This window comes from Thunnus albacares, chromosome 1 (assembly GCF_914725855.1).
Source record: "Thunnus albacares chromosome 1, fThuAlb1.1, whole genome shotgun sequence".
Classification (NCBI taxonomy): domain Eukaryota; kingdom Metazoa; phylum Chordata; class Actinopteri; order Scombriformes; family Scombridae; genus Thunnus; species Thunnus albacares.
This window is the reverse complement of record NC_058106.1, coordinates 1,413,511-1,437,586: the sequence shown is the minus strand read 5'-3', so window position 1 is coordinate 1,437,586 and position 24,076 is coordinate 1,413,511. Positions and strand designations below refer to the sequence as shown.

Here is a 24,076-nt window from a genome sequence, read left to right as displayed (position 1 = left end):
AGACCAGGAAGCAGAGCTGCAGCCCTAAACGGTTCTCCGCACTTCCATTAAAGCATTACCCACCCAAAACCACATAGTCACTGCACAACTGTACAACAAAATAGGAGAATTAAATGTAGACTCTCAAACATTAGATCACTATCACTTAAAGCCGTATTAGTAAATGATGTAGTATCAGATTATCATATTGATTTATTTTGTCTCACTGAAATCTGGCTGTGGCAGGAAGAGTATGTCAGCCTAAATGAATCCTCTCTTCCCAGTCATATTAATACTCACATTCCTTGAGACACTGGCTGAGGAGGTGGAGTTACAGCCATCTCAACTCAAGCCTAATTATCAACCATAGACCTAAATTTAATTATAACTCATTCAAAACCCTTGTTCTTAGTCTCTCTCACCCAACCTGGAGAACTTTACAGTTAATTCTATTTGTTATAGTGTACCGTCCTCCTGTGAGTTTTTATCTGAATTCTCAGAGTAGGAGTCCTTAGTACTCATAAAGTAATTATAGTAGGTGACTTTAACATTCATGTGGATGTTGATAATGATAGTCTTAGCACAGTGTTTATCTCATTATTAGACTCAATTGGCTTCTCTCAGAGTGTAAATAGACCCACACACTGTCTTAACCACACCCTCGACCTTGTTCTGACTTACGGCATCAAAATTGAACATTTAATAGTTTTTTCAAAAAATCCTGTTTTATCAGACCATTACTTAATATCTTTTGAATTCCTATTACAGGATTACGTGCCATTAGACAAAAATGTCTTTACTAGATGTGTATCTGATAGTGCTGTAGCTAAATTTAAGGAAGCAATTCCATCAGTATTGAATTCAGTGCCATGTCTCAATACTACAAAATTTTTTTAATCTAATTTTAGTCCCTCCCAAATTGATCATCTTGTTGACAGTTCTGCAGGCTCACTGCAAATAACACTTGATTCTATTGCCCCTTTAAAAAGGAAGATAATAAAACATACAAGGTTAACCCCATGGTATAACTCCCAAACCTGTAAATTAAAACAAACATTGCGAAAATTTGAAAGGATTTGGCGTTCCACCAAACTATAGGAATCTCGCTTAGTCTGGCAAGATAATCTTAAAACATATAAGAAGGTGCTGTAATTAAACCTCTTCTTAAGAAGCCTACTCTTGATTCAGACATTTTAGCCAACTATAGACCCATACCTTATCTTCCATTTCTCTCTAAGATCCTTAAGAAAGCAGTTGCTAATCAGTTATGTGACTTTCTACATAACAATAGTTTATTTGAGGATTTTCAGTGAGGGTTTAGAGTGCATCATACCACAGAGACAACACTGGTGAAAGTCACAAATGATCTAACTGCATCGGACAAAGGACTTCTCTCTGTACTTATCTTGTTAGATTTTAGTGCCGCATTTGACACAGTTGACCATCACATCCTATTACAGGGAGTGAAACACTTAATTGCCGTTAAAGGAACTGCATTCAGTTGTACACATGATAATCCTTAATGCACGCAAAAGTTAGACACAGAGTTCCACAAGGTTCTGTGCTTGCATCAATAATATTCACCTTATTTATGCTTCCTTTAGGTAATATTATTCGGAAACACTCCATAAATTTTCATTGCTATGCAGATGATACTCAATTATATATATCAATGAAGCCAGATGAAACCAATCAGTTAACCTAACTTCAAGCATGCCTTAAAGACCTGGATGACCTGCAATTTGTTTGGTTGCTGGTTACTAGTGCATTTCCAGGTGGTTGCTAAGTGCTTGCTATGGCTTTCCAGGGAAACACCAGGAACCAGTGCAGCAGGAACTCTGTGTTGCTAGGTTCTAGTAGGTGTTTACCAGGGTATCATGAGATGCTAGGCAGTTGTTATGGTATTCAGGGTAGTTGCCTGGGTGTTGCTAGGTTGCTGCTGGGGTGTTTGGGATGGTTGCTCTCATGATTCTGGCTGTGTTCATGGTGGATATGAGGGAGTACTGCATGGTTGCCACTGCTGCATGTTTTATGTAATATACTGTGTGGTGCAAAAACATGGGGTAAAAAAATCTGCTAGGATAGTAATGTATATGTTTTGCAGAGCAAGCACACATAATAACAAATCCAAAATGTACAATGACACCCAATCTAGCAAATGATCAATGTCAGTGTGAAGGCTGTACACTGAGTAGGCTTTAACGAATTATAGACAAGATTTTACCTGTTGTTGGCCACAGGCAGAGCAATCTCAAACTTGGCTAGAAACTGAAAATACTGTTCCTCTGTCTGCTGGGTGAACCCTGTTCCTACTAGCAGCATCTGCAACGACAGACAACACAGGGAGTCAGTGTTGTCAGCTCACAAGGCCAAAAGATTTTTCTGAAATTTAAGTTGATTTTTTTTCCCATTTTGCCATCTGCTTCCTGAGTCTCACTCTGAGGTCTTCAGTTCGGATTACTCCATTCCTTGCTACAGAGCGAGAAGACTTGAGGTGGATGATCCTCTCCAGGCATTCTGATAGCCACACAGGGCACAGGAAGTAGAGGGTACACAGGCCATGGCTGGTGTCGGGAAAGTGCAGCAGTGTCCCCGTCTCTATCAAGAACTTGATGGCTGGATGTGGATACAATGCAAAGAAGAAGAGAGCCATAAGCATAGTGTTACCCCGTGAATAGCGTAGTTCCTCTCCAGGCCAATCAGTAACAAATACAGGTCTGCCCACAGATGTTTTGGGGTAGCTCACCCAAATAAATGGGAAGCTTACTTAAATACTGGAAATACCCTTTTGTGCATGGAAATTAGTCTGTGTAGTTTGAACTGTTTGATATATTCCTTAAAGGTGCAATTACTAAGATTTGGTGTCTCTTTGCATCACATATAATTTCACACTAACACTTACCAAATCATTTTCATATTTTGTTTGAATAAGTAACAGTACCAGTCTGCAGGTCCTCGTAGTCTCTGATGTCGCTTCCAGGGTTCTGCTCCATGATGCGGTCCAGTTGGGCATCGGTCAGGTATTTGACTTCTCCCTCAGCATCTCGTCTCTGCTTCTCTGCAAGCACCGCCTCTTGAAGTTTCAGGTAGCTCCTGGGGATCTGGTGAAGAGGACAGTGGTGAAAATCTGTCTGTGAATCTGGGGTTACGCCACGGTTATATTATGTAATAAACGTTGCCATGGTAGCGACTTGTCAATCACAAGGTAACCACGCCCTAAGGCATATGCTGCTATATCATATATTTTACTTTAAATGGGACTGAAATTACAAAATGAACATCATGCTGTATTGAAGAAGACTTGAAAACTAGCGACTGAGACCATAAACTCATTAGGAAACAGTTTACTGAGGTAATAAATCAAGTGAGAGTAAGGGTCATTTTCTCATAGACTTCCATACAATCAGACTTCTTTTTGCAACCGGTGGATTCTCCGCCTGCTGGCCATTATAAAGTATGCAGGTTTAAGGCACTGGCTTCACTCTTCAAGCTGGGAGCTACCCACTTGGTTACAACAAGCTATTGCTTGGTGCTCCGAGTAATGTTTGATACAGAGTGGTCATTGCATTTGGATAAATCTTCATTTATTATTCTTCTGTATGTTTTTTGCAAGCTTTCAGTGACAGAAACCATTGAAATATCAAAATGTTCAGTGCTTTAAGGACATTTATGCTATTACTTTTCTTCCCTATAGCATATTCCAGTGATTTTATATAATTTTTTAAAATATTAAAATTTATAATGGAAGGTTTATGGGAGGAATGGTTGAGAGCTGATATCTCAAAAACTAAAAGTGCAAAACTGTTCATATTTGATGTACAGGTGTCCAATGTGGAAATGCTTAACATATTAAAACATGTACCAATAGCGCCACCATGTGGTCAGTTATTACATGTTTTATGTTTAGGCTAATAACTCATGAACAGTAAGGCCTATCAAAAAATATTTGGACAGGATGTTCCTTGGATGATGCTGATTAGTCTGATAAGCTACGTCCATTTGCACCTGAACTTTTTTTTCCACCATTTTAGATTTTTTGATAAACACATGTTTTGCTTCTGTTGGCACATGTTTCATCTAATCTTCACCAAACATGGTACATACCATATTTAGATGACCTTGAACAAAACTTATTTATTTATTTTTGGATATCACTCACGGTTTGTCCATAATTGATTACCAAACTTTTGAAGGTGTGGAAAAGGAGACCACACAAACACACATATGTGTCCACATGCTGGTCACAGAATGGTCACGTTCCCAATGCTTTATCAGGAAATGCTGTGCACTGTCGCTTGCGGAGACATGGCTGAAATTGATCATTCTGAACTCATCCACTTTGACACCTGGATTTCACATCTACTGCCCAGACAGAACACTGGACTCAGACCAGTGGTGGGGTGGGGAGTGGCAGGGGGGTGGGTCTGCTTGACGGTTAACTCCAGATGGGACTCTGACGTAGCAAAATTGGCATCAACACTGCTCTTGAGCCCTTGATTATTATTAACTTATTAACATTAGACTCTTCTACCCTCCTCGAGAGTTCAGCTCTGTCATGCTAACTGCAGTCTACATTCCACCACAAGCAAATCAAGCTCCATGAATATGTTTACGGACTCAGCTGAGGGCAAGATTAATGAATACACTGACTGTCATAAGCTACAATGTGCAGTGATGACACTATTCCCAAAATAAACTTAGTGAAGTAAGGAAATTTGTGTTTGGTAGATTATTTTTTTGTTGTAACAATGCTTCTTGGCAATAAATCTCATACCATTGGAAAGCCTGTTTATTTCCGTTTTAAATGGTGCTTCATTTGTAAGGAACATGCATTTTTGGGATGAGCAGCAGAGCTGAGTATGTGGGTTGCGCCCATGAAAAATTTGCCAAATCTTCACTGCCAATGCCAAACAGCTTATTTTGCTGTTGCTATTGACTCTCATTTTGAGCTTATGGTACCCCCAGATGCTGCAAATCAGATTGGCAAGAACCGAAGCTCCAAGAACCGGCATGCCATGTTTGACTGATCTGGATAGGGCCAGTGCGATAGGGCAACTTCAAGCTGGTGTTCCGCAAAACCAAGTTGCAGCATTATTTTGAGTGAGCCCTAGTACCATCTCCAAAGTGAAGGCCAAGTTTCATATAATGGGGGATGGATGTCAGAGACAGGCCATGAAGTGGGCGTCTCAAGAAGATGACACCCCAAGAAGACCGTTTCCTCACTGTTGGGCCTCAAACCACGGGGTCACACAGAGAGGGCCTACATGTGACCTGTGAGGCCTGACCACGAGGTGCTTGTTCCTTTGTTTCCCCCGAGACAAAGGTATAACGCCAAACTGCTGCTGACAGACAATGAGAGTCCATTGCAAACTCAATTTCCAAGGATGCTTTGCAATTTTCACACCTCAGCAGGGAACAGGCAACATACAGTCTCATTGGCGGAGACGCTCCTGCACAACGGAGCGTCCTGATGACGCAGCCATGACATCACCGCCCCTTTAAAAACTGAACGTGCCCTGAAGCACATGCCTATCCCATGTCACTGAGCTAGGGGTAACTTCTGTTCCTCTGAGTCAGCTGACTAAATGGGGTACCCCACACATGTGTTTTCCTCTCATCGAAGACTACCCTCGCCGGACGAGACGAGACTTTGCCCGTTTTCACCCGAACACATTCCCCGATCAGAGAGAGACTGCTGCTGCAACCAGCGTCCTCAAATTCCCTCGAGACGGAAGAAAACTTCCTCACCGAGTCGACTCTGCTGTTCTCTCCGCCACGCCGCCGAGAGCCAGCTGCCGTGCTTTTCGCCGACCGTGCGAGAACGGCCACCGTCTGCATCCGAGCCCAGGACAAAGCCGGACATAAAGACGGACTACACACACACCCTGCTCGCTTTCTGAAGTGACCAAGTAAGAGGTATAAGTCTGGGCAGAGGCAGTGTTAGTTGTGTGTTTCTATCAGCATCAGTTGCTGTTGTATAGCATTTAGCTTTTAGCTTTATTGCTATTGTTTTGTTGTGTTGTTGACGGACCGCTGCGTCCATTTTTCTCTGTTTACTCTTGGGAGTATTTTTAAGTTTGCTGCCTGTTTAGTCGTGTTCACCACGCTAGACTGTTTTGTGTTTGTCCCACTCGGGACTACTGCTGTGTTTGTGCCATCGTGAGAGAGAAAGTAAGTTGCTTTGTCAATCAGAAACCGGACAACGTGCGTTACAGACTGCTGTCCGTACGCGCACTGTCTGTGGACAAAGGAGCCGCTTCTCTTCCTCTCACGATCGCTTTCTCTCCTTCCTCCCTCTCTTCCGACTAACACATACATGCGCGTGCACACACATACACGCACCGACATCTTTTGCACAGCTGACGGTCAGATAATGTCGGACAAAGCTTTGCTTTGTCTTTCCTTATCCGCCATCAGACACGTGTGTTTTTCACAGAAGTGGGTGAGTGCGAGACGCCGTCCACCAGGTGGCGCCATCTTGCTTCTGTCAAACCAAGACACCGCCACATTTCTGCCATCCGGTTCTCGCGCGACGTGACTTCCTCCCATACTCACGTCCGCGTAGCAGACAACAACATCATAACGTCAGGCCCCGTCGCCATCTTGTCGCACACACACACACACACGCATTCCCCTGCATGTGTCCAACCCTGTACATAGCTGTTGTGTTTTGTTTGGTAGGATTAGATTTTAGAATAGTTGTTTATTGAATGAAGCATTTGTTAACTTTGTTAATTTTGCTAAGTTTAATAAACACTGTTATATCTTTAAAGAGAAGTTCTTCTGTCATTTTTGTGTGTAATATTGTGAAAAGTGGCTGATTGAAGGAGTCAGAGCTCGAATTCACCCTTCTTTGTTCATCCTTGAATGTTGATATCTCTCAGATATTAACATTCTAGGTGAACTCCCATATATGAGACTACCTTGTTTGGTTATTGGTCCCGGTGTCTGGGTGGTGCCCCGTATTTGTTAATTCATATTAATAATTCTATTAATTGTCATAATTAGTTAATTATCCTTGATAATTGATAATTATTGCAAATAATCAACTGTGTTCCTCACAGATCCAACAGTTGGTGCCGAATTATTGATTAAGGTTAACAATATCTTATTTTCATACTGCTAATAACCAAATGCACTACTGCCTGTCCCAACACTCACCCTGTCAGCACTTAAGTAACGTAAGCTGTCTTCTACAGATTTGCAGTCAAGGTTTGCAGGAAAATATGGCCGATGGCTCTCTGCCCAGACAATCCGGAACAGACTGCATGCAGCCAATCTCTGGTCTCATAGGGCTGCCAGGAGGCCTGCCATGACTGCCCTTCACCGTTAAGCCCATTAGTGCTGGTGTTGGCAACACGTGCACTGGAACCTGACCATGTGGAGGAACGTTATGTTCAGTGATGAGTCCAGATTCTGCCTATGGCAGTAGGATCATAGGGTCAAAGTGTGTAGAGGACGCGGAGAATGCTATGCTGATTGCTGCACTGATAGAGTAACATTTTTTGGTGGAGACAGTGTGATGGTGTGGGATGGCATCTCCCTCACTGGAAAAATGAGGCTTGTCATCATTGGAGGCAATCTCAATGCAGAGAGATATCGAGATGAGATTCTGCAACCAGTGGCAATCCCATATCTCCACAGTCTGGGTCCGAACTCTGTCCTCCAAGATGACAAAGCTCGCCCCCACAGAGCGGGGTTTATCAGAGACTACTTTCAGAATTTAGGAGTGGAGAGGATGGAATGGCCTGCCAGCAGTCCTGACCTCAACCCCATTGAACACTTGTGGGATCAGCTTGGGGGTGCTGTTTGTGCCAGAATGACCAACACAACCACGTTGGCTGACTTGCGACAATTGCTGGTTGAAGAATGGGATGCCATCCCATAGCATTGTGTGACCAGTCTGGTGACCAGCATGGTCCAGAGGTGCCAGACTGTTGTGGCTGTGTATGGTTCTTCCACACGCTACTGAGAATCCTGTCTGTTAAATGAATTGAATGTTAAATTGCCAATATGTCTTGTTTCTTCAAACTTCAATCATCCAATCCACCAAACACCAAACAAGAGTCAATGGCAGAATAAGCTGTTTGGCATTGGCAGAGAAGATTTGGCAAATTTTTCATGGGCGCAACCCACATACTCAGCTCTGCTGCTCATCCCACAAATGCATGTTCCTTACAAATTTGGCACCATTTAAAAGGGAAATAAACAGACTTTCCAACGGTATGAGATTTATTGCCAAGAAGCATTGTTACAACAAAGAAAGAATCTATCAAACACAAATTTCCTTACTTTTTGTGCCAAGTTTATTTCCCAACCAGCCATGGTTTAACAGAGACGTATGAATCCAGCTGAGAACATGATGTGTCACCTACAATTCTGGTAACACCAATGCCTACAAGAAATGCTAGCCTACAGGAACAAGGTGGGATCTAACTACCACGGCTCCAACTTCAGACGCATGTGGCACAGACTGATTAATATCAAAGCCTACAAAGAGAGAAGTGATAAGTGATAGCCATTCTAAGGTCACTTCCTCACTACCAGGCGAGCTTAACTCTTTCTTTGCTTGTTTTAGAGCAAAGAAATAGTTAAACTGATGGAGACCCACCCACTGACCTGGGCAAGACTACAGTCACACTGACTGCAGCTGATGTGAAAAGGTCCTTCAGCAAAGTCAATCCAAAACAATTTCCCTCTGGGATTATAATAAAGTTTATCTTAATCTTAATTCCTGCAAAGCACCAGAGCCCGATGCTGTCTCATACAAAGCCCTCAGAGCTCAAACGAATCAACTAACATCAGCCTTCTGTGACATCTTCAACCTCTCCCACCTGGACAAGAGCAAAACCTGCGTCAGGATACTTTTCATTGACAGAGCTTGGCATCAGGTGGTGCAAATTGGCAGCTGCACCTCCTCCTCACTGACCCTGAGCACAGGTGCTCCCAGAGCTGAGTGCTCAGCCCTCTGCTTTACAGCAAGTCTGCTTATCAGCATGAAGATGAAGTCCTCATAAACTGGTGTCATGACAACATCAACAAAAACCAAAGAGATAATATTAAATTACAGGAAGCTGAAGGAGAGCAACCATGCTCCCTAATACATCAGTGGATATGAAGTTGGAAGGGTAAGCAGTTTCAAGTTCCTTAGCATGCACATTACGGATGACCTCAGCTGGACTGTTTACAAGGACATGCCCCCCAACTCCTCTTCTCTCTCAGAAGACTAAAAAAGTTTGGCAAGTCCACAAACATTTACAGATGCACTCTGACTTATCACTCTAACCTGCAGCTTCAGAGACAGTTTCTACCTCCAGGCTATCAAGCCTCTCACACTTGAGCTGAATTAGCAGAAACAATACATTTCAGTTTTAACTATTATTATTATTTATTTGTTTTTTAACTCTTTTAACTCTTCACCTTATCCTTTATTATTGCATGTTTATCAGTTTAGTAGTTTGCCAGAGTAGTCTTGTTCTAAGAATTTCATTGCCCAGTTTGACCCAGTGTTGCTCCGTGCAGATGGCAAATAAGGCATTTGAACCTTGAACATTCATTATTAGGGGTGATGGTCGATTCTGAAATGATTTAACTGTTTGTAATCTGTTTACAGTTACTGTTACTTAATGCTTAGTAGCTCACTGAACATTATAATAATATAAACACTGTACTGAGCACACACAAATACTGTGAATATAGTAATCCACATTCTACTCATGTTTTATAAATCTGAATCTATCTTCTATCTACACAGTAAAATCCACTGAAATTCTAGTGAGAATTACTATGATTCTGAATTAACGTAATTGTATTGTTAATATTATAGCTATTGGTTAAAAAAGTGTCTGCTGTGTGAGTTGAGACGCTCCTCCTACATCTTATGCTTATTAAACTATTTCAAACTCTATTGGATGGGTTGTTTCAAGAATGCTTTGTTCTCAAGCTCTACTCCTTGTTTTGTGAACCCCCCCCACCCCCACGCATCATGTAGAGCACATCACCTGCCACACTGCCTCACTCACCAGTCTGCCCAGCAGTTTACTGCCACAGGTGGAACTGCTGCTGTCTTTCATGGAGAAAGCCACCTGGTAGAGCACCTTCTTCAGCCCATCCAAACCCTCCAGGGTTTTACAGGACACTTCACTGAGTACCAAGACGCATGCGCGCACGCACACACACACACACACACACACACACACACACACACACACACACACACACACACACACACACACACACACACACACACACAATATACTCTATGGTTACAATAACAGATGTTTGTAAGGCCAGTGGTGGCACTGCCACAGCTGGCATGAGGCTCAGGTAAACAGTGCAACTGATATTTATCAATATAAAAAAACAATAAAATGTACAATGTGCGCTCACTGCAAGTGTTTCCAGGTGATGTCAGGGTAACCAGTGGCTCGAGCTCCTGATGGGGATCGGCACAGAGCCAGGATGTAAGCTCTCAGTGTGGCCAGTCTCTCAGTGCGAAACTTGCTGTCGATGAGATCCAGATGTGTTCCCACAACTAAGACTGCAGAGTTGGGTGCTCGCGCCTATAAGCCACAACATACATCAACTAATGTATTCATTGAATATGAACGGTTGGTCAGCTTTGTATATCATGAGCTTCAAAGTTCATTCTTGACCTTGGAAGCAGGTGGTTGACCCAAAAAAAATCTTAACTCAATGTCTGATTGCTAGTTTTCTCTATTACACTATTTTTTCACATTTCGCAGGAGTTTGAATAACATGAATAAGGCTGATTATTAACTTCTCTCTTTCCATCTTACTTGTCTGCACATAAATGTGGTATTAGATTCTCTTTATTACATTATATTACATATTCTATTTTTTCTATTTAATATTTTTTGGTTTACATTTAATTTAATATTTTTATATAAATAAAACTCACTTTTGCAAAAAGACAAATACATTTTAATGAACAATGTGTCAGATTTATGTAAAACCTTGCATCTGATTGGCTTTTGCTCTCTGAGCATACATGTAATTAATCATGTGATCACTGGAGAGCTGCATTACACCTTTACTTCACTGTCAGTGGAGTGGACTTGCTTGATAAATACTGTGTCTTATTCCTTTTTGCTCTTTAGTTGACTCTGTAGAATGTTTTTAAGTGAACCTCAGCACCCTGCGGGTGAGGTGGGTCCAATATTTTAACTTGGAATTAAAATGGGACTGGGAGCCAAACTGACAGAATTGCATCAAGATCATGTTGGCAAGGAAAAAATTCAAAGGACAAAGTTACAACTGGAAGTTAGCTTCTGAAACAAATCAAGACATTAACTTCTTACCAGGCAGTCCCATATTTGTGCATAAACCTGAAAATATTGTACCAAAATAAAGAGGTTATTGTGCTTCTACCCTTTTGATTACAGTAATAACCCTGGTCTCATTTGAATGGTCACTCTTCTAAATTTTACAACCAAAAAGTCACAATGAGTATAACTGATCCTGAACCAAAGTTACAGAAGTGTCCCACTGGTGCGACAGTGTCATTTAACAGATTAATGCTGTAAAGTGACCAACTAATCAGCAGGAAACAAAGGGAATGTTATTGAATGTTACAGGTTAGTAATTAGGCTTCACTAAAGCATTTCGCTGAAATGATGTTAACAGTTTCAACATCTTCCACGGCATAACACTTTCATTAAATGACATCCATCTTACTGTGTTCGAGTTGTGTGATCCCTTTAAAGCTCCCTCTGGAAACACAAACACCATCTCTTGTTTAGCACTGATGATTCACAGTCACACCCTTCACTTTCTGACCCACTCACACTAAAGTACAGCGGGAACCAAACTCTCAGTGGGTCTACAGAAATGTGTGTATGTGTGTGTGTGTGTGTGTGTGTGTGTGTGTGTGTGTGAGCTAAATGTCACCTCTATGTTAAGCAGCCATGTCTGCAGGTTGGCCACAGCCTCCTCTCCCAGAGCCAGGTTCCAGATCACCACATACAGGGCTTTATCAGTGAAGAAACACTGATTCACTGTGGACATGCTGGCTTGACCTCCAATGTCCCAAATGTTGAATGTCACAGAGTCCTTCTGTGTGTAATTAGAAAAGAGCCGAGTCAAGAAGTTTCCAGCAGACAGATCTGACGACAAAGTAGTCATTATGAAAATGGGATACTGTTTCTGTAAAGAGGTGTTCCTGTTGACTTTTTGTAATGTAATTTTTCAATGCTGTGAGCACCACAAATTAAATTCCATTCAACTCTACTGTCCATCTCCTATCTGAAAACTTGGATAAATATACCCAAAAGTATATAACTAGAGAGATGTCCCTTCAGCGCATGGGACCCTGGGATAAAGGTGAACTCCAGCTCTTCTTGCATATCAAGAGTACTACTGCATATGTAAAAAAGAAAAAAAAAGGGCGCAGTATGAAGTCTGATAAATAGATAAATAAAGTGATGTCACTCAGTGGTTGAGTTGCATTGTAGGTGCCAGGTTTTGACGACTAGGGGTGTAACGGATCACAAAACTCATGGTTTGTGTTGTATCATGGATTTGAGTCACGGATCGGCTCATTTTTCGGATAAGCAAAAAACCCCAAAAAACCTCCCAAAAAAACAACTTTGCTTTCCATATGTTCTGTAAAACACTTACAGCAAGGAACTTTTGCCCATGATGGACATTCAAGGTGTCCAATGTTTAAATAAAATCTTAAAATATATAAAATATTCAATGCTCAATTGTTAAAATAAATTGCAATATGCGGCATGATACCTTCCTCTTTTAAACATGGTAGTGAATGAAACAACAGCCTGTGTCCACATCATCAAAACTTGATAACTTACAAACATGAACACACATCTTGTCCTGCAGCTTAGTTTGTTGAATGAGCCACCAAACAAATATTCACTGGGGAAAAGTGCACCACTAAGGTCACTTAGCAGCTAGATAGCTAATTAGCTGCTCAGCTGCAGCACATTAAACAGCGTGTAAACATACCTGCAGATGTCACTTTGGACCTGTTAAATGCTGGTTTGGTCGTTGCTCTTCAAAATTCCTGCTAGCAACGCGCTGTCTGTCCATGACGTGTACTTACAGTGGTTTATTTACTTTGTATTTTTGCAATTAATCTGCGGTTCACATGCATGCCGAACCGTGAGGGGCGAACCGTACAGATCATGGGTCAATTATGATCTGTTATACCACTAATAACGACAAATGTATGGAATACTGCATTGATTTTTATCATTTTTATTTCAAACTCCATTGTGAGTCCAACAATGTTGTAGAAGTGCAATGCTGAATTGGTGGAGTACTCTTAATGAAACCAAGGCATGTACTGTATCTTTATCACATGTGTGAAATTGTGGCCAATGTGTTACAAGGATAGTCAGTGGTAGCGTCTAAAATGTGAATTCCTGGATATTAAATGTTCATCTGCAATTATCTGTAGTGGTCCCAGTAATATTTGCTGGTAAAATGTACTGAAGTAGCATATCACATGACATGGTTAAGCTAAGTTGAGTAAAAAGAAAAAAAAAAGTTATAGCCTAAATACGGTTGCAAGAACAATACTTTCCACTCATATCTTGGGATGCTTGATTTGAAAGAGAAGAGAACTTAGAACTCCCCCTGCTCTTTTATCTGTTTCACTCAGTGGATGTCTCTTGTTTTTCACTCTGCATTGAGTGTTTTGTCAGAGTGATGGTTATTTGGGGTACTTTAACTGTGTGCTCTCCTTCATGCCCCTATGCAACTTCTTTCTGCCTCTTTCCTGGTCGATGATCATGGAGGCTACAGTGGAAATGAAAGTTTTGAAAGCATTTTGGGTGCAAATTCAGGAGGCTTATCTCTGCCCAGTTATCAAAGTTAAAGCAAGTGCACCTACACTAAACTGATGTAACAGCCTACATGAGTCACACGTTTTACCAGCAAAACTTGTTGTTGTTCATTGTTTGTGATGTGGAAATGTCAGAGAAATAAAAAGTTTACATCCTGATATTAGTTCAGTTATAAAATCGAAAAGCTCTGCAAAGCATCTCCTGCCGGCTGCTGATCACGCTGCCAGCTGGAGAGTCAATCACAGTGGACGGTAGAGGAGGAGATGGTAGAGATGCTGGTGTGTCTTTTTAGGGCCAAAGCCAAAAGGACAAAGGCCCTCTTGTATTTTGTGTATTTGTTTGTTTGTTTGTTTCTTTCTTTCTTTCTTTCTTTATTATCATGTCACTTAAACCCTAAATTTGACCCCTTAAACATGCTCAAAAACTCCCCAAATTTGGCTCGCACATTAGGTGTGGTGAAAAATATGATAAAATATAAAAATTAACCCCCAAATTGCCAAAATGTGCTCTCTAGTGCCACCCATGTAACTAAAATAGCCACCACGGCCCATAGGAATGTCATAGAGAGATCAAACCAAAACAGAATTATTTGTCTCATCAAGACCTACAAATCATATGCTGACACCCCTGAGCTAAATCCAACAGGAAGTCCGCAATTAGCTTTTCAAAATAAGACTTTTCCTCAATTTTGGTTCCCGAACAAACGCTATCTCCTCCGAGGGAGTTAATGGTATCGGCTTCAAACTTTGATAGATGATTTATGACACTATGCTGAAAAAAAGTTGTTAAAAACTTTGTAATAACTCAAATGGTTTGGATTTAATAAGCCCTGAAAGTTGCAGTGTCACATCACATCAAATGTACCCCTTACAATGTAAAACAATGGGGGAGGCATAGCCTTTGTGTCAAACAGAGGCTTCTGACGTCTAAACTATAAGTCTGACCACTTTCAAACCTGTATCAATGGATTCGCCACGAAATTTCCTACTAAAATACATGATTTTTAATGTAATATTTGGCCAAAGTAATGGGATTTATGTGGAGATTTCACCAGAAGTGAACTCCTCTCCAACTGCACCTGGTGATGTCACTCACTCAGTGCTGTGAAACATTCTGCAATACACACTCATTATAAAATCACAGGAGGAGCAAGAAAAGACTTTAAAACTCAGACTCTAATATCTCAAAAACAATAAAAGATAGAAAAAACATGTATAATCAAGATTTGTAGGTCAAAGGCTCGTGACTCATTTAAAGTTCAAATGAAGTCTGTATCTAAAACTATGTGGAAGCAGTAAATGTTCAAAAAGGTGTGGGTTCGCTCACACTCTCCATTCACATATATGAGTATTTTTCTGTGTCCAGCTGCAGTTACTTATTGTCTCTACACACCTGACAGTACACATGTCAATCAAACTTTGACCAGGCCATGTGGGTTAAAAGTCTTTCCTTTTCTAAAAATAGACCAGGAAAAAATAGGAAATTAATTTGTTTTAGACAAAAACTCACTATGCTTCCATATTGCCTGTTTCTCATAGTGCCACCTACTGTGCACAGGAAGTCTACTTTACAACACACATCATCAGGTTTGCATGATATTACATAGTATGTTCTCAACAACATAAACTACAACATGTCTTTATTTTGCAGGTCTGTTTGTTACTTTGTGGATTTTTTCTAGCTACAAATAGCTTCATCACTTCATGCACTATCCAAAAAACGCCTGCGTATGAAGAAGTCCATGTGCAGACCCACCGACCACATCACAGCCCAATATGCATGGGGCACGAGGGCCCATTCATCGCTGCTTGCAGCTTTAATTAAAACAGGATTTTAGCTGACTTCACTCTGCGTCGCGGTGCTGTCCTCCACTTCCATCATCTCGCACCGATTCATTTTGAAAGAGCGACTATGGAGGTACTTCTATGTCTTTATTGTGCAATCAAACAGAATAGGTTTGCAATCAAAAAATAGATTTGAGAACAAAACTATCGACATAGCTATCAAAAAAGTAAAATAAATTTGTGATTAAAATGCCACTCAAAAACTTTTGTTTGCAAATCCAAAAGTTTTGTTTGAGAATAATATCCACAACAATATCCACAGTTAGTAAACGAGAGGGAGTTTGAGAATACAGTGGGAGCGGAGAAGACAGAAAGTCAATGTGCAGGTATGTTTACACATAACTTCTGTCTTAGTAATAGCAAGAATGTTATCTTTCAACTAGTGCATGTAGATTGTTTTTGTTTAACGATCTGTGATGTTGTAATGGCTTAAAAATAGATTTTATTTTGTCATCAACCCATCAGATTCCTGACCTGCAATGCTGGACGAAGTACTAAGATTCTTATGTAAAAGTATCAATACCACAATGTAATAATGCTACAAGTAAATATCCTGCATTTTAAATCCTACTTAAGTAAGTTTAGTGAGTTAAGTGAGTAAATTTAGCTGGTAATACTTCTTGACTCTTACTTAAGTAGAATTTTAAGTGCAGGATTTTTACTTAATTTACGTAATGGAGTATTTTTACATTGCGGTATTGAAACTTTTACTCAAGTAAAGGATCTGAGTACTTCTTCCCACACTGCAGGTCACAGAATCTGATGGGTCACCAAAAACGGTGTAACACCGGCAGTCACTGAACTCCAACTCCAGAATGTGTATTTTCGGAGCAACAGGTCTTCGGAGCAGTGGGCTTTTGTTTTTGGGATGCGCCTTCGGACTATGGGCTTTCAGTCTAATGGGACATTTTTTACTTTTGGAATAATGTGCCCTCAGCCCAGTGGGCTGTCCCCATGACGAGCGAGTGACAAGCTAATTAAGCTAAGCTAGCAGCTACAGGCTGACAAAAAAATATGTATTTTTTAACCCATTACAATATCACAGATTGTTAAACAAAAGCAATCTACATGCACCAGTTCAAACATAACATTCTTGCTATTACTAAGACGGAAGTTATGTGTAAACATACCTGCACATTGATTTTCTGTCTTCTCCATGGACTTCAAAACTCCCCCTCTTGTTTACTAACTGTGGATGTTGCCAAGATGTTGCTCTGATCAACACTGGCCAACAGAGACGTGTCTTACATCTTTCAGTTCAGGTCCCGCCCACAAGATTCAGCTCAACAGCAAGGAAAACCTTTGGATTTGCAAACAAAACTTTTGAATCCACGCACAAAACTCTGAATTTGCAAACAACAATTTTTGATTTGCATTTTAATCACAAATTTATTTTATTTGCAATAAAACATTTTTGATTGCAGTGTTGATAGTTTTGCTCTAAAATCTATTTTTTGATTGTAAACCTATTCTGTTGCTCACAGAGGTACAAAAGAACCTCCATAAGCAATGGCCAGTGGGGAAACTCCAACACTCAGCCAGCCAACCAATGGTGAAGTCACTTACTCACTCATTCGCAACTGTGATTATAGGACTGATCCGTGGCCAGTCCAGCCAAAAACACACATGCAAATATCAGCATTGGTTAGTTTACATGCTAAATGGTGTGATTCTTATTTTTCAACACGACTGCTAACAAAAAACTGCATATTCTTTGCGTGTTAACTACATCTACTAAAAGTTTGTTTACATTGTGTCTTGGTGGTCTTGTCAGTTCAGTCTGCTGGCTCAGCTGACAAACACTTTAACCTGGCCCCTCCTGTAACAAGACTATGAGTCTACAGCTGTGCTAGCTTGAGACTGTATTTAGCTAAATTCTGACATTAGTTTGCTAAAATGCTCAGTTACAATGCCAACATACTTATGTTTAGCAAGTAATGTTTCCCGCATTCACCATCTTAGCATGTTAGAATGCTAATGTACTAATTAGACTTACACAAATTATACAAAGTACAGTTGAGGCTGATGGGAACGACACTGGTTATACACTCATGTTTTGGACAAATTAACATGTTGACCTTAGATGATAGATAGTACTAGATGAAAAGATTAAAAAGGTGATTGCAATTCATCTTGAGGTGAATATGAATGTGTTCCAAATGTGATAGCAATCCATTCAGTAGACACACAAAACCAAAAATGTCAACCTTATAGTGGCTCTAGTGAAAAGTCTGGGGATCACTTAAGTCATTAGGATTCATTGTCTAGGGACCATGAATGTTTGTACAAAATACAATGGCAATCCATCCAATAGTCTGGACCAAAGTGATGGACCGTCAGACCAAAATTGCTATCCACAGAGCCACACTGTTTGGCTTAAAATCCCTTTGATTTTTGATGCCAAAAGAGATGACTAATTTAATTTCAGTTGGAAATGCAGTCAGTACAGTGCAGTCTGTTTCATTTCTGAATCAAAAAGCCATATAAATATTGGGCCTCAACCATGTGGTCAGACAAAGGCAGGCCTACTTGTAAATTCTGAATCCTGTCCTTCAATCTCTGAAACAAAGAAGCAGTGCCAAAAGGCTGCGCTCACAGACTCCATCTCCTACCATGCCCAGCAGTGCCCACCGTTATGCATTGTGCCACCATGAGTGAGAAAGCAGGTTAGTTTGACAATGTGCTTTACAGACTGCCATCCGTATGCACACTCTCTGTGTGACAAAGCAACAACAGCTGCCCTCTCCTCCTTTGTGAGACGGTGTTTCTTTCTTTCCCTCTCTCACTATATATATATATATATATATATATATATATATATATATATATATATATATGTATATGTATGTATGTATGTATAGTGAGAGAGGGAAAGAAACACACACACATATATATACATACACACAGAGGTTACATAAGTGCAGTCCATTTACACACACAACCACTTGCATCTCTTTACACCTCTGATGGGTAGATAACTTTGGACACAGCGACACTCTGCCCCTCGCCATATTACTACCAGACACGTGTATTTGATAACACACACACTGAATTGGCTGATTGCAGAGTCGCCGACTTCTGGCTGGCACTATCTTGCCATTGTCTCTAACCAAAACACCATGGTCACATCCGCCATTTTATTCTCACGTGACGTGACTTCCTCCTGTAGTCATGTCCGCCATTTTGACTCTTGCATGATGTGACTCCCATATTCAAGTCTGCCATCTTGATTCTCGCGTGACGTCATCATCCCAGATCACGCCTGCCATCTTGTTACCCACACACACACACACACACGCGCATCCGCCTGCACACGACTTTAACTGTGTACAGTTGTTCTATGTATGTTTGCTTAGGTAGTGCCAATTGCAGTACAATGATTTGGCAACTGAAGCATTTGTTACTTTGTTCATTCTTGCTGAGGTTAAAAAGAAGTCTTCTGTGATTATTATGTTTACTTATTGTGATAAGAGGCTGATTGAGAGAGTCAGAACTCAAACTCAAACCTTCTTCGTTCACCTGTGAATGTTGATATCCCTCAGATATTAGCATTCTAAGTGTACTCTTTTATGAGACTACTACTACTCACTGTCTGGTTATTGGTCCCGGTTTCTGGGTGGTTCCCTCTTATCATTAATTCATATTAATAATTTTATTAATTTTAATAATAAATAATTATCTTTGATAGTTATGAATTATTGCTAATAACCATCTGTGCTCCTCCCAACTCAAACATAAATCAAAGGGCTTAATAAATTAAAACTCCAAGCAGCGATGAACGGGCCCTCGTGCCTTCGCGCAAGTCAGGCTGCGGTGCAATCGAAGGGTTTCTGTCACAGGCATGTAGATGTCGTCAGACCTGGGCTGTTTTCAGACAGTGCAAGAAGGAGATAAACATCACTTCCTTTGTCCACTATTTTGCCTGCTGCTGGGGCTGCTTCCCTGAAATTTTGTAGGGGGCGCCATTCAGCCAGTTTGCATCACTGATGGAATATTGTCATGTAGACGTGTTCAGGCCGGGAGTCATATCAAACATGTAAAGTTTGGTGCAGACTGGAGCATTTACAATAAAGTTATAGCAACTTCCTCTGTCATGGCGAAACATCAAATGTCAACGGTGTGAGAATAAGAATTTTCTGAAGGGTGAGACATGTCTGTCTTGCTCACACCTGTGTCATAAAAATTATGCAAGTTTTGGGCCCATTCACTTGAATTTCAATTAGTAAATTGAAAACTCTTGATGAGTTTGTGTGTAAAACAAATTAATTTCCTAATTCCTTTCATCAAGTCTATTTTTAGAAAAGTAAAGACTTTTAACCCACAAGACCTGGTCAAAGTTTGATTGACGTGTACTGTCAGGTGTGTAGAGACAATAAGTAACTGCAGCTGGACACAGAAAAATACTCATATATGTGAATGGAGAGTGTGAGCGAACCCACACCTTTTTGAACATTTACTGCTTCCACATAGTTTTAGATACAGACTTCATTTGAACTGTAAATGAGTCACGAGACTTTGACCTACAAATCTTGAATTTACATGTTTTTTCTATCTTTTACTGTTTTTGAGATATTAGAGTCTGAGTTTTAAAGTCTTTTCTTGCTCCTCCTGTGATTTTATGAGTGTGTATTGCAGAGTGTTTCACAGCACTGAGGGAGTGACATCACCAGGAGCAGCTGGAGAGTATTCTTCTTGTGAAATCTCCTCATAAATCCCATGACTTTGGCCAAATCTTACATTAAAAGTCATATTTTAGTAGGAAATGTTTGTGGCGAATCCATTGATACAGGTTTAAAAGTGGTCAGACTTATAGTTTAGATGTCAGAGGCCTCTGTTTGACACAAAGTTCATGCCTCCCCATTGTTTTACATTGTAAGGGTGATGTTGCACTGGAAATGTCAGCTTATAAAATCCAAACTGTTTGAGTTATTACAAAGTTTTTAACAACTTTTTTTCAGCACAGTGTCATAAGTCATGTATTAAAGGTTGAAGCCGATACTATTAATGCCCTCGGAGGAGATAGTGTTTGTTCAGGAGCCAAAATTGAGGAAAAGTCTTATCTTGACGGGCTAATTGCAGACTTCCTGTTGGATTTAGCTCAGGGGTGTCAGTGTCCGATTTGTAGGTCTTGATGATACGAATAATTGAGTTTTGGTTTTTTTGGTTTAATCTCTCTATGACATTCCTATGGGCCGTGGCGGCCATTTTAGTTACATAGGTGGCGCTAGAAAGCACATTTTGGCACTTTGGGGTTAATTTTTACATTTTATCAAATATTTCACCACACCTAATGTGCGCGCCAAATTTGGTGAGTTTTTGAGCATCTTTAGGGGGTCAAATTTCGGTCTGAAGTAGCGGAATAATAAAAGAAGAAGAAAGAAATAAACACATGAAATACAATAGGGCCTTTGCCCTTTGGGCTCGGTCCCTAATTATGCAGTCTTGAGGAGCAGGACTGTAGTTACTAAAAGTCAAGGGAACTGTATTGTATTAATTGGAGTTCTTGAAAAAAAGCTATCTCTATGGCCTAAAATCTAGCCCAAGAACAGTTTGTGTAAATTGAATGTACAGTATATGTGCTGTGTGTGTTTTCCCTCACACTGTTTTTGCCTCCGTTGGGTTTGTCCAGCTCCCAGGTCGAGGTAGAGATACTGCATTCTGCTGGGGTGAAGGGGGATGCCCTGCCGGTCTGTAGAGCCTCCAGAAGGGTCGTCTTCCCCTGCCTTGGTGGACCGATGACAAGCATCTTCAGCAGTTTACAGGGCTCTGCCTTTCGAAGGTGTGCTCGGAGGAAAGCCAGGACAGATGCAGGACCTGACAAACCAGAGAGGTCAACATTTGTTTTTAGGGATGTTGGAAATTACAACACCAATTAAAGTTGCAACGCTGAACGGGCGTTGAACGGGCCCTCGCGCCTCCGCGCACGTCAGGCTGCGGTGCAATCGAAAGCCTTCTGTCACAGGCATGTAGATGTCTTCAGACCTTGGCTGTTTTCAGACAGTGCAAGAAGGAGATAAACATCACTTCCTTTGTCCACTATTTTGCCTGCTGCTGGGGCTGCTTCCCTGAAATTTTGTAGGGGGCGCTATTCAGCCAGTTTGCATCATTGATGGAATATTGTCATGTAGACCTTTTCAGGCCAGCAGTCTTATCAGTTTTGGGTCCATTCACTTGAATTTCAAATAGTAAATTGAAAACTCTTGATGAGTTTGTGTGTAAAACAAATGAATTTCCTAATTTTCATCAAGTCTATTTTTAGAAAAGTAAAGACTTTTAACCCACATGACCTGGTCAAAGTTTGATTGAAATGTGTACTGTCAGATGTGTAGAGACAATAAGTAACTGCAACTGGACACAGAAAAATACTCATATATTTGAATGGAGAGTGTGAGCGAATCACTAGGTGCTTGGGCCCTAATAAAGGAAAAACTGCAGTACAGAGCTACAAATTTTAATTTTGATGTTATTTTTCTACAGCACTTTATCACTTAACTGTCACCCTCACTCCATTTTTTCCCTTCCCCTCATAGGTCATCCCCACTACTGAATTATACATATAAAACCTATAATTATTGTAAAATAAATGATAATAACACTAAACTTCATACAAAGTTTGTATATAATGTACTGTACCTTTATAGACCTTTCGGCTCAACCGCCCCCCCCCCCACCCCACCCCCACCCCTCCTATTCTCTCTCTCCCTCTCTCAGTTGGAGAGGAGAATGTTTGAGTATTCTTCTTGTGAAATCTCCTCATAAATCCTATGACTTTGGCCAAAAATTACATTAAAAATCATGTATTTTAGTAGGAAATTTCATGGCGAATCCATTGATACAGGTTTAAAAGTGGTCAGACTTATAGTTTAGATGTCAGAAGCCTCTGTTTGACACAAAGTCCATGCCTCCCCCATTGTTTTACATTGTAAGGGGTACATTTGATGTGATGTTTTTTTTTTCAGCACAGTGTCATAAGTCATTTATGGAAGTTTGAAGACGATACCATTAACACCCTTGGAGGAGATATTTTGAAAGGCTAATTGCAGACTTCCTGTTAGCTTTAGCTCAGGGGTGACAGTGTATAATTTGTAGGTCTTGATGAGACAAATAATTGAGTTTTGATCTCCCCACGACATTCCTACGGACCGTGGCCTGATGTGCGTGCCAAATTTGGTGAATTTTTGAGCATGTTTAAGGGGTCAAATTTAGGGTTTAAGTGACGTAATAATAAAGAAAGAAAGAAAGAAAGAAAGAAAGAAAGAAAGAAACACAGGAAATACCTGTCTATAGTTTCTAATTACCAAGAAACTACAGACAGGTGCCACCACTGCAACAAACCAAATACACCATTACATTTACCCAAGTACTGTACTTAAGTTCACTTTTTACTTACTCCACTTGAGTATTTACATTTTTATACTACTTCATACTTCTGCCCCCTACATTTCAGGAAAATGTACAGTTTTTGATTTTCACTCCACTACATTTACCTGACTGCTGTAATTACTAATCACTTTGCAAATTAGGATTTTATACAATAACTATAATCAAGTATGAATTACATAAAAGCATTGTTACAGATGAAACTGACTAAAGTGGCAAAAATGAAGTAAGAAACGTCAAGAAATACAAATGCACAGATGATCTGACAGGTTGTAAACAAACTTCCACGTGACTAATTTATTTATAAGAGAAAACACAGGTGAATAGTAACAATGATTCCCCAAACAGTCTGTTGTCAACATCCATCACAGTTTACAGACCCACTTCCTGCTTCAACTTTGACCCACTGTACTCACTGTTGTTGTGTGTACATAGTTTTCCTGCACAATGACCGACTACTAACAACATTTCAGGTGCACTCACTTTCAGTCTCACCTCCAAATAAAGTGCTTTAGATAATCTGGATTAACTGGTGGTTTGTTTGCAACCTTTCTGATCATCTGACTGCTTGTGTTTCTTGCCCCATTTCCTACCATATGTTGTGCTTCTTTTTAGTGATGTCATAGTGTTCCCAGATTGCAGCTCTTAACTTGATGAGTACAGTTTTATCATATCTGATAGAAATGATGGCCCAGGCTATAATAATGACCCAAAGCCAAATTACCCAAATAGTGAATTGTACAGTACAGTACCTTCTTTTCTTACTTCCTGGGGGACATTAGTAATGGGGAGATCTTCGATGTCCAGCTGCCACAGGTTGGAGAGCTGACCGAGCTCTGCTGGAAGCTCCCGGATTCCAGGATTACTGTTTCCAGACAGGGGAGAAAAACATGGGTCAGACAGGATGCTCAAACCTACCTACCATCCAAATGGCTTTGTCAGTTTTGATTAACTTAACTAATCAAATGGTTCCTAATTTTAATAAATACAATTAACTAGATCTCATGATCTTCATTGGGAGAAGCCCACAAGGGTCCCTAAACCCCA

The 24,076-nt window shown here is 40.5% G+C and overlaps 1 protein-coding gene across 3 annotated transcripts in view; it reads right to left on the bottom strand.

Moving 5' to 3' along the window:
• lrrk1 (leucine-rich repeat kinase 1) overlaps positions 1 to 24,076 on the bottom strand; it is a 164,577-nt gene that overhangs the window by 69,893 nt on the left and 70,608 nt on the right. For all 3 annotated transcript variants that reach the window (XM_044345163.1, XM_044343906.1, XM_044344439.1), the window contains 8 exons: positions 23,782 to 23,894; positions 21,249 to 21,463; positions 11,890 to 12,054; positions 10,369 to 10,541; positions 10,002 to 10,122; positions 2,921 to 3,080; positions 2,417 to 2,595; positions 2,204 to 2,301 (listed from right to left, as the gene is read on the bottom strand). In XM_044345163.1, coding sequence (XP_044201098.1) covers positions 2,204 to 2,301; positions 2,417 to 2,595; positions 2,921 to 3,080; positions 10,002 to 10,122; positions 10,369 to 10,541; positions 11,890 to 12,054; positions 21,249 to 21,463; positions 23,782 to 23,894 — 1,224 coding nt within the window. The remainder of the gene's footprint in view (positions 1 to 2,203; positions 2,302 to 2,416; positions 2,596 to 2,920; positions 3,081 to 10,001; positions 10,123 to 10,368; positions 10,542 to 11,889; positions 12,055 to 21,248; positions 21,464 to 23,781; positions 23,895 to 24,076) is intronic.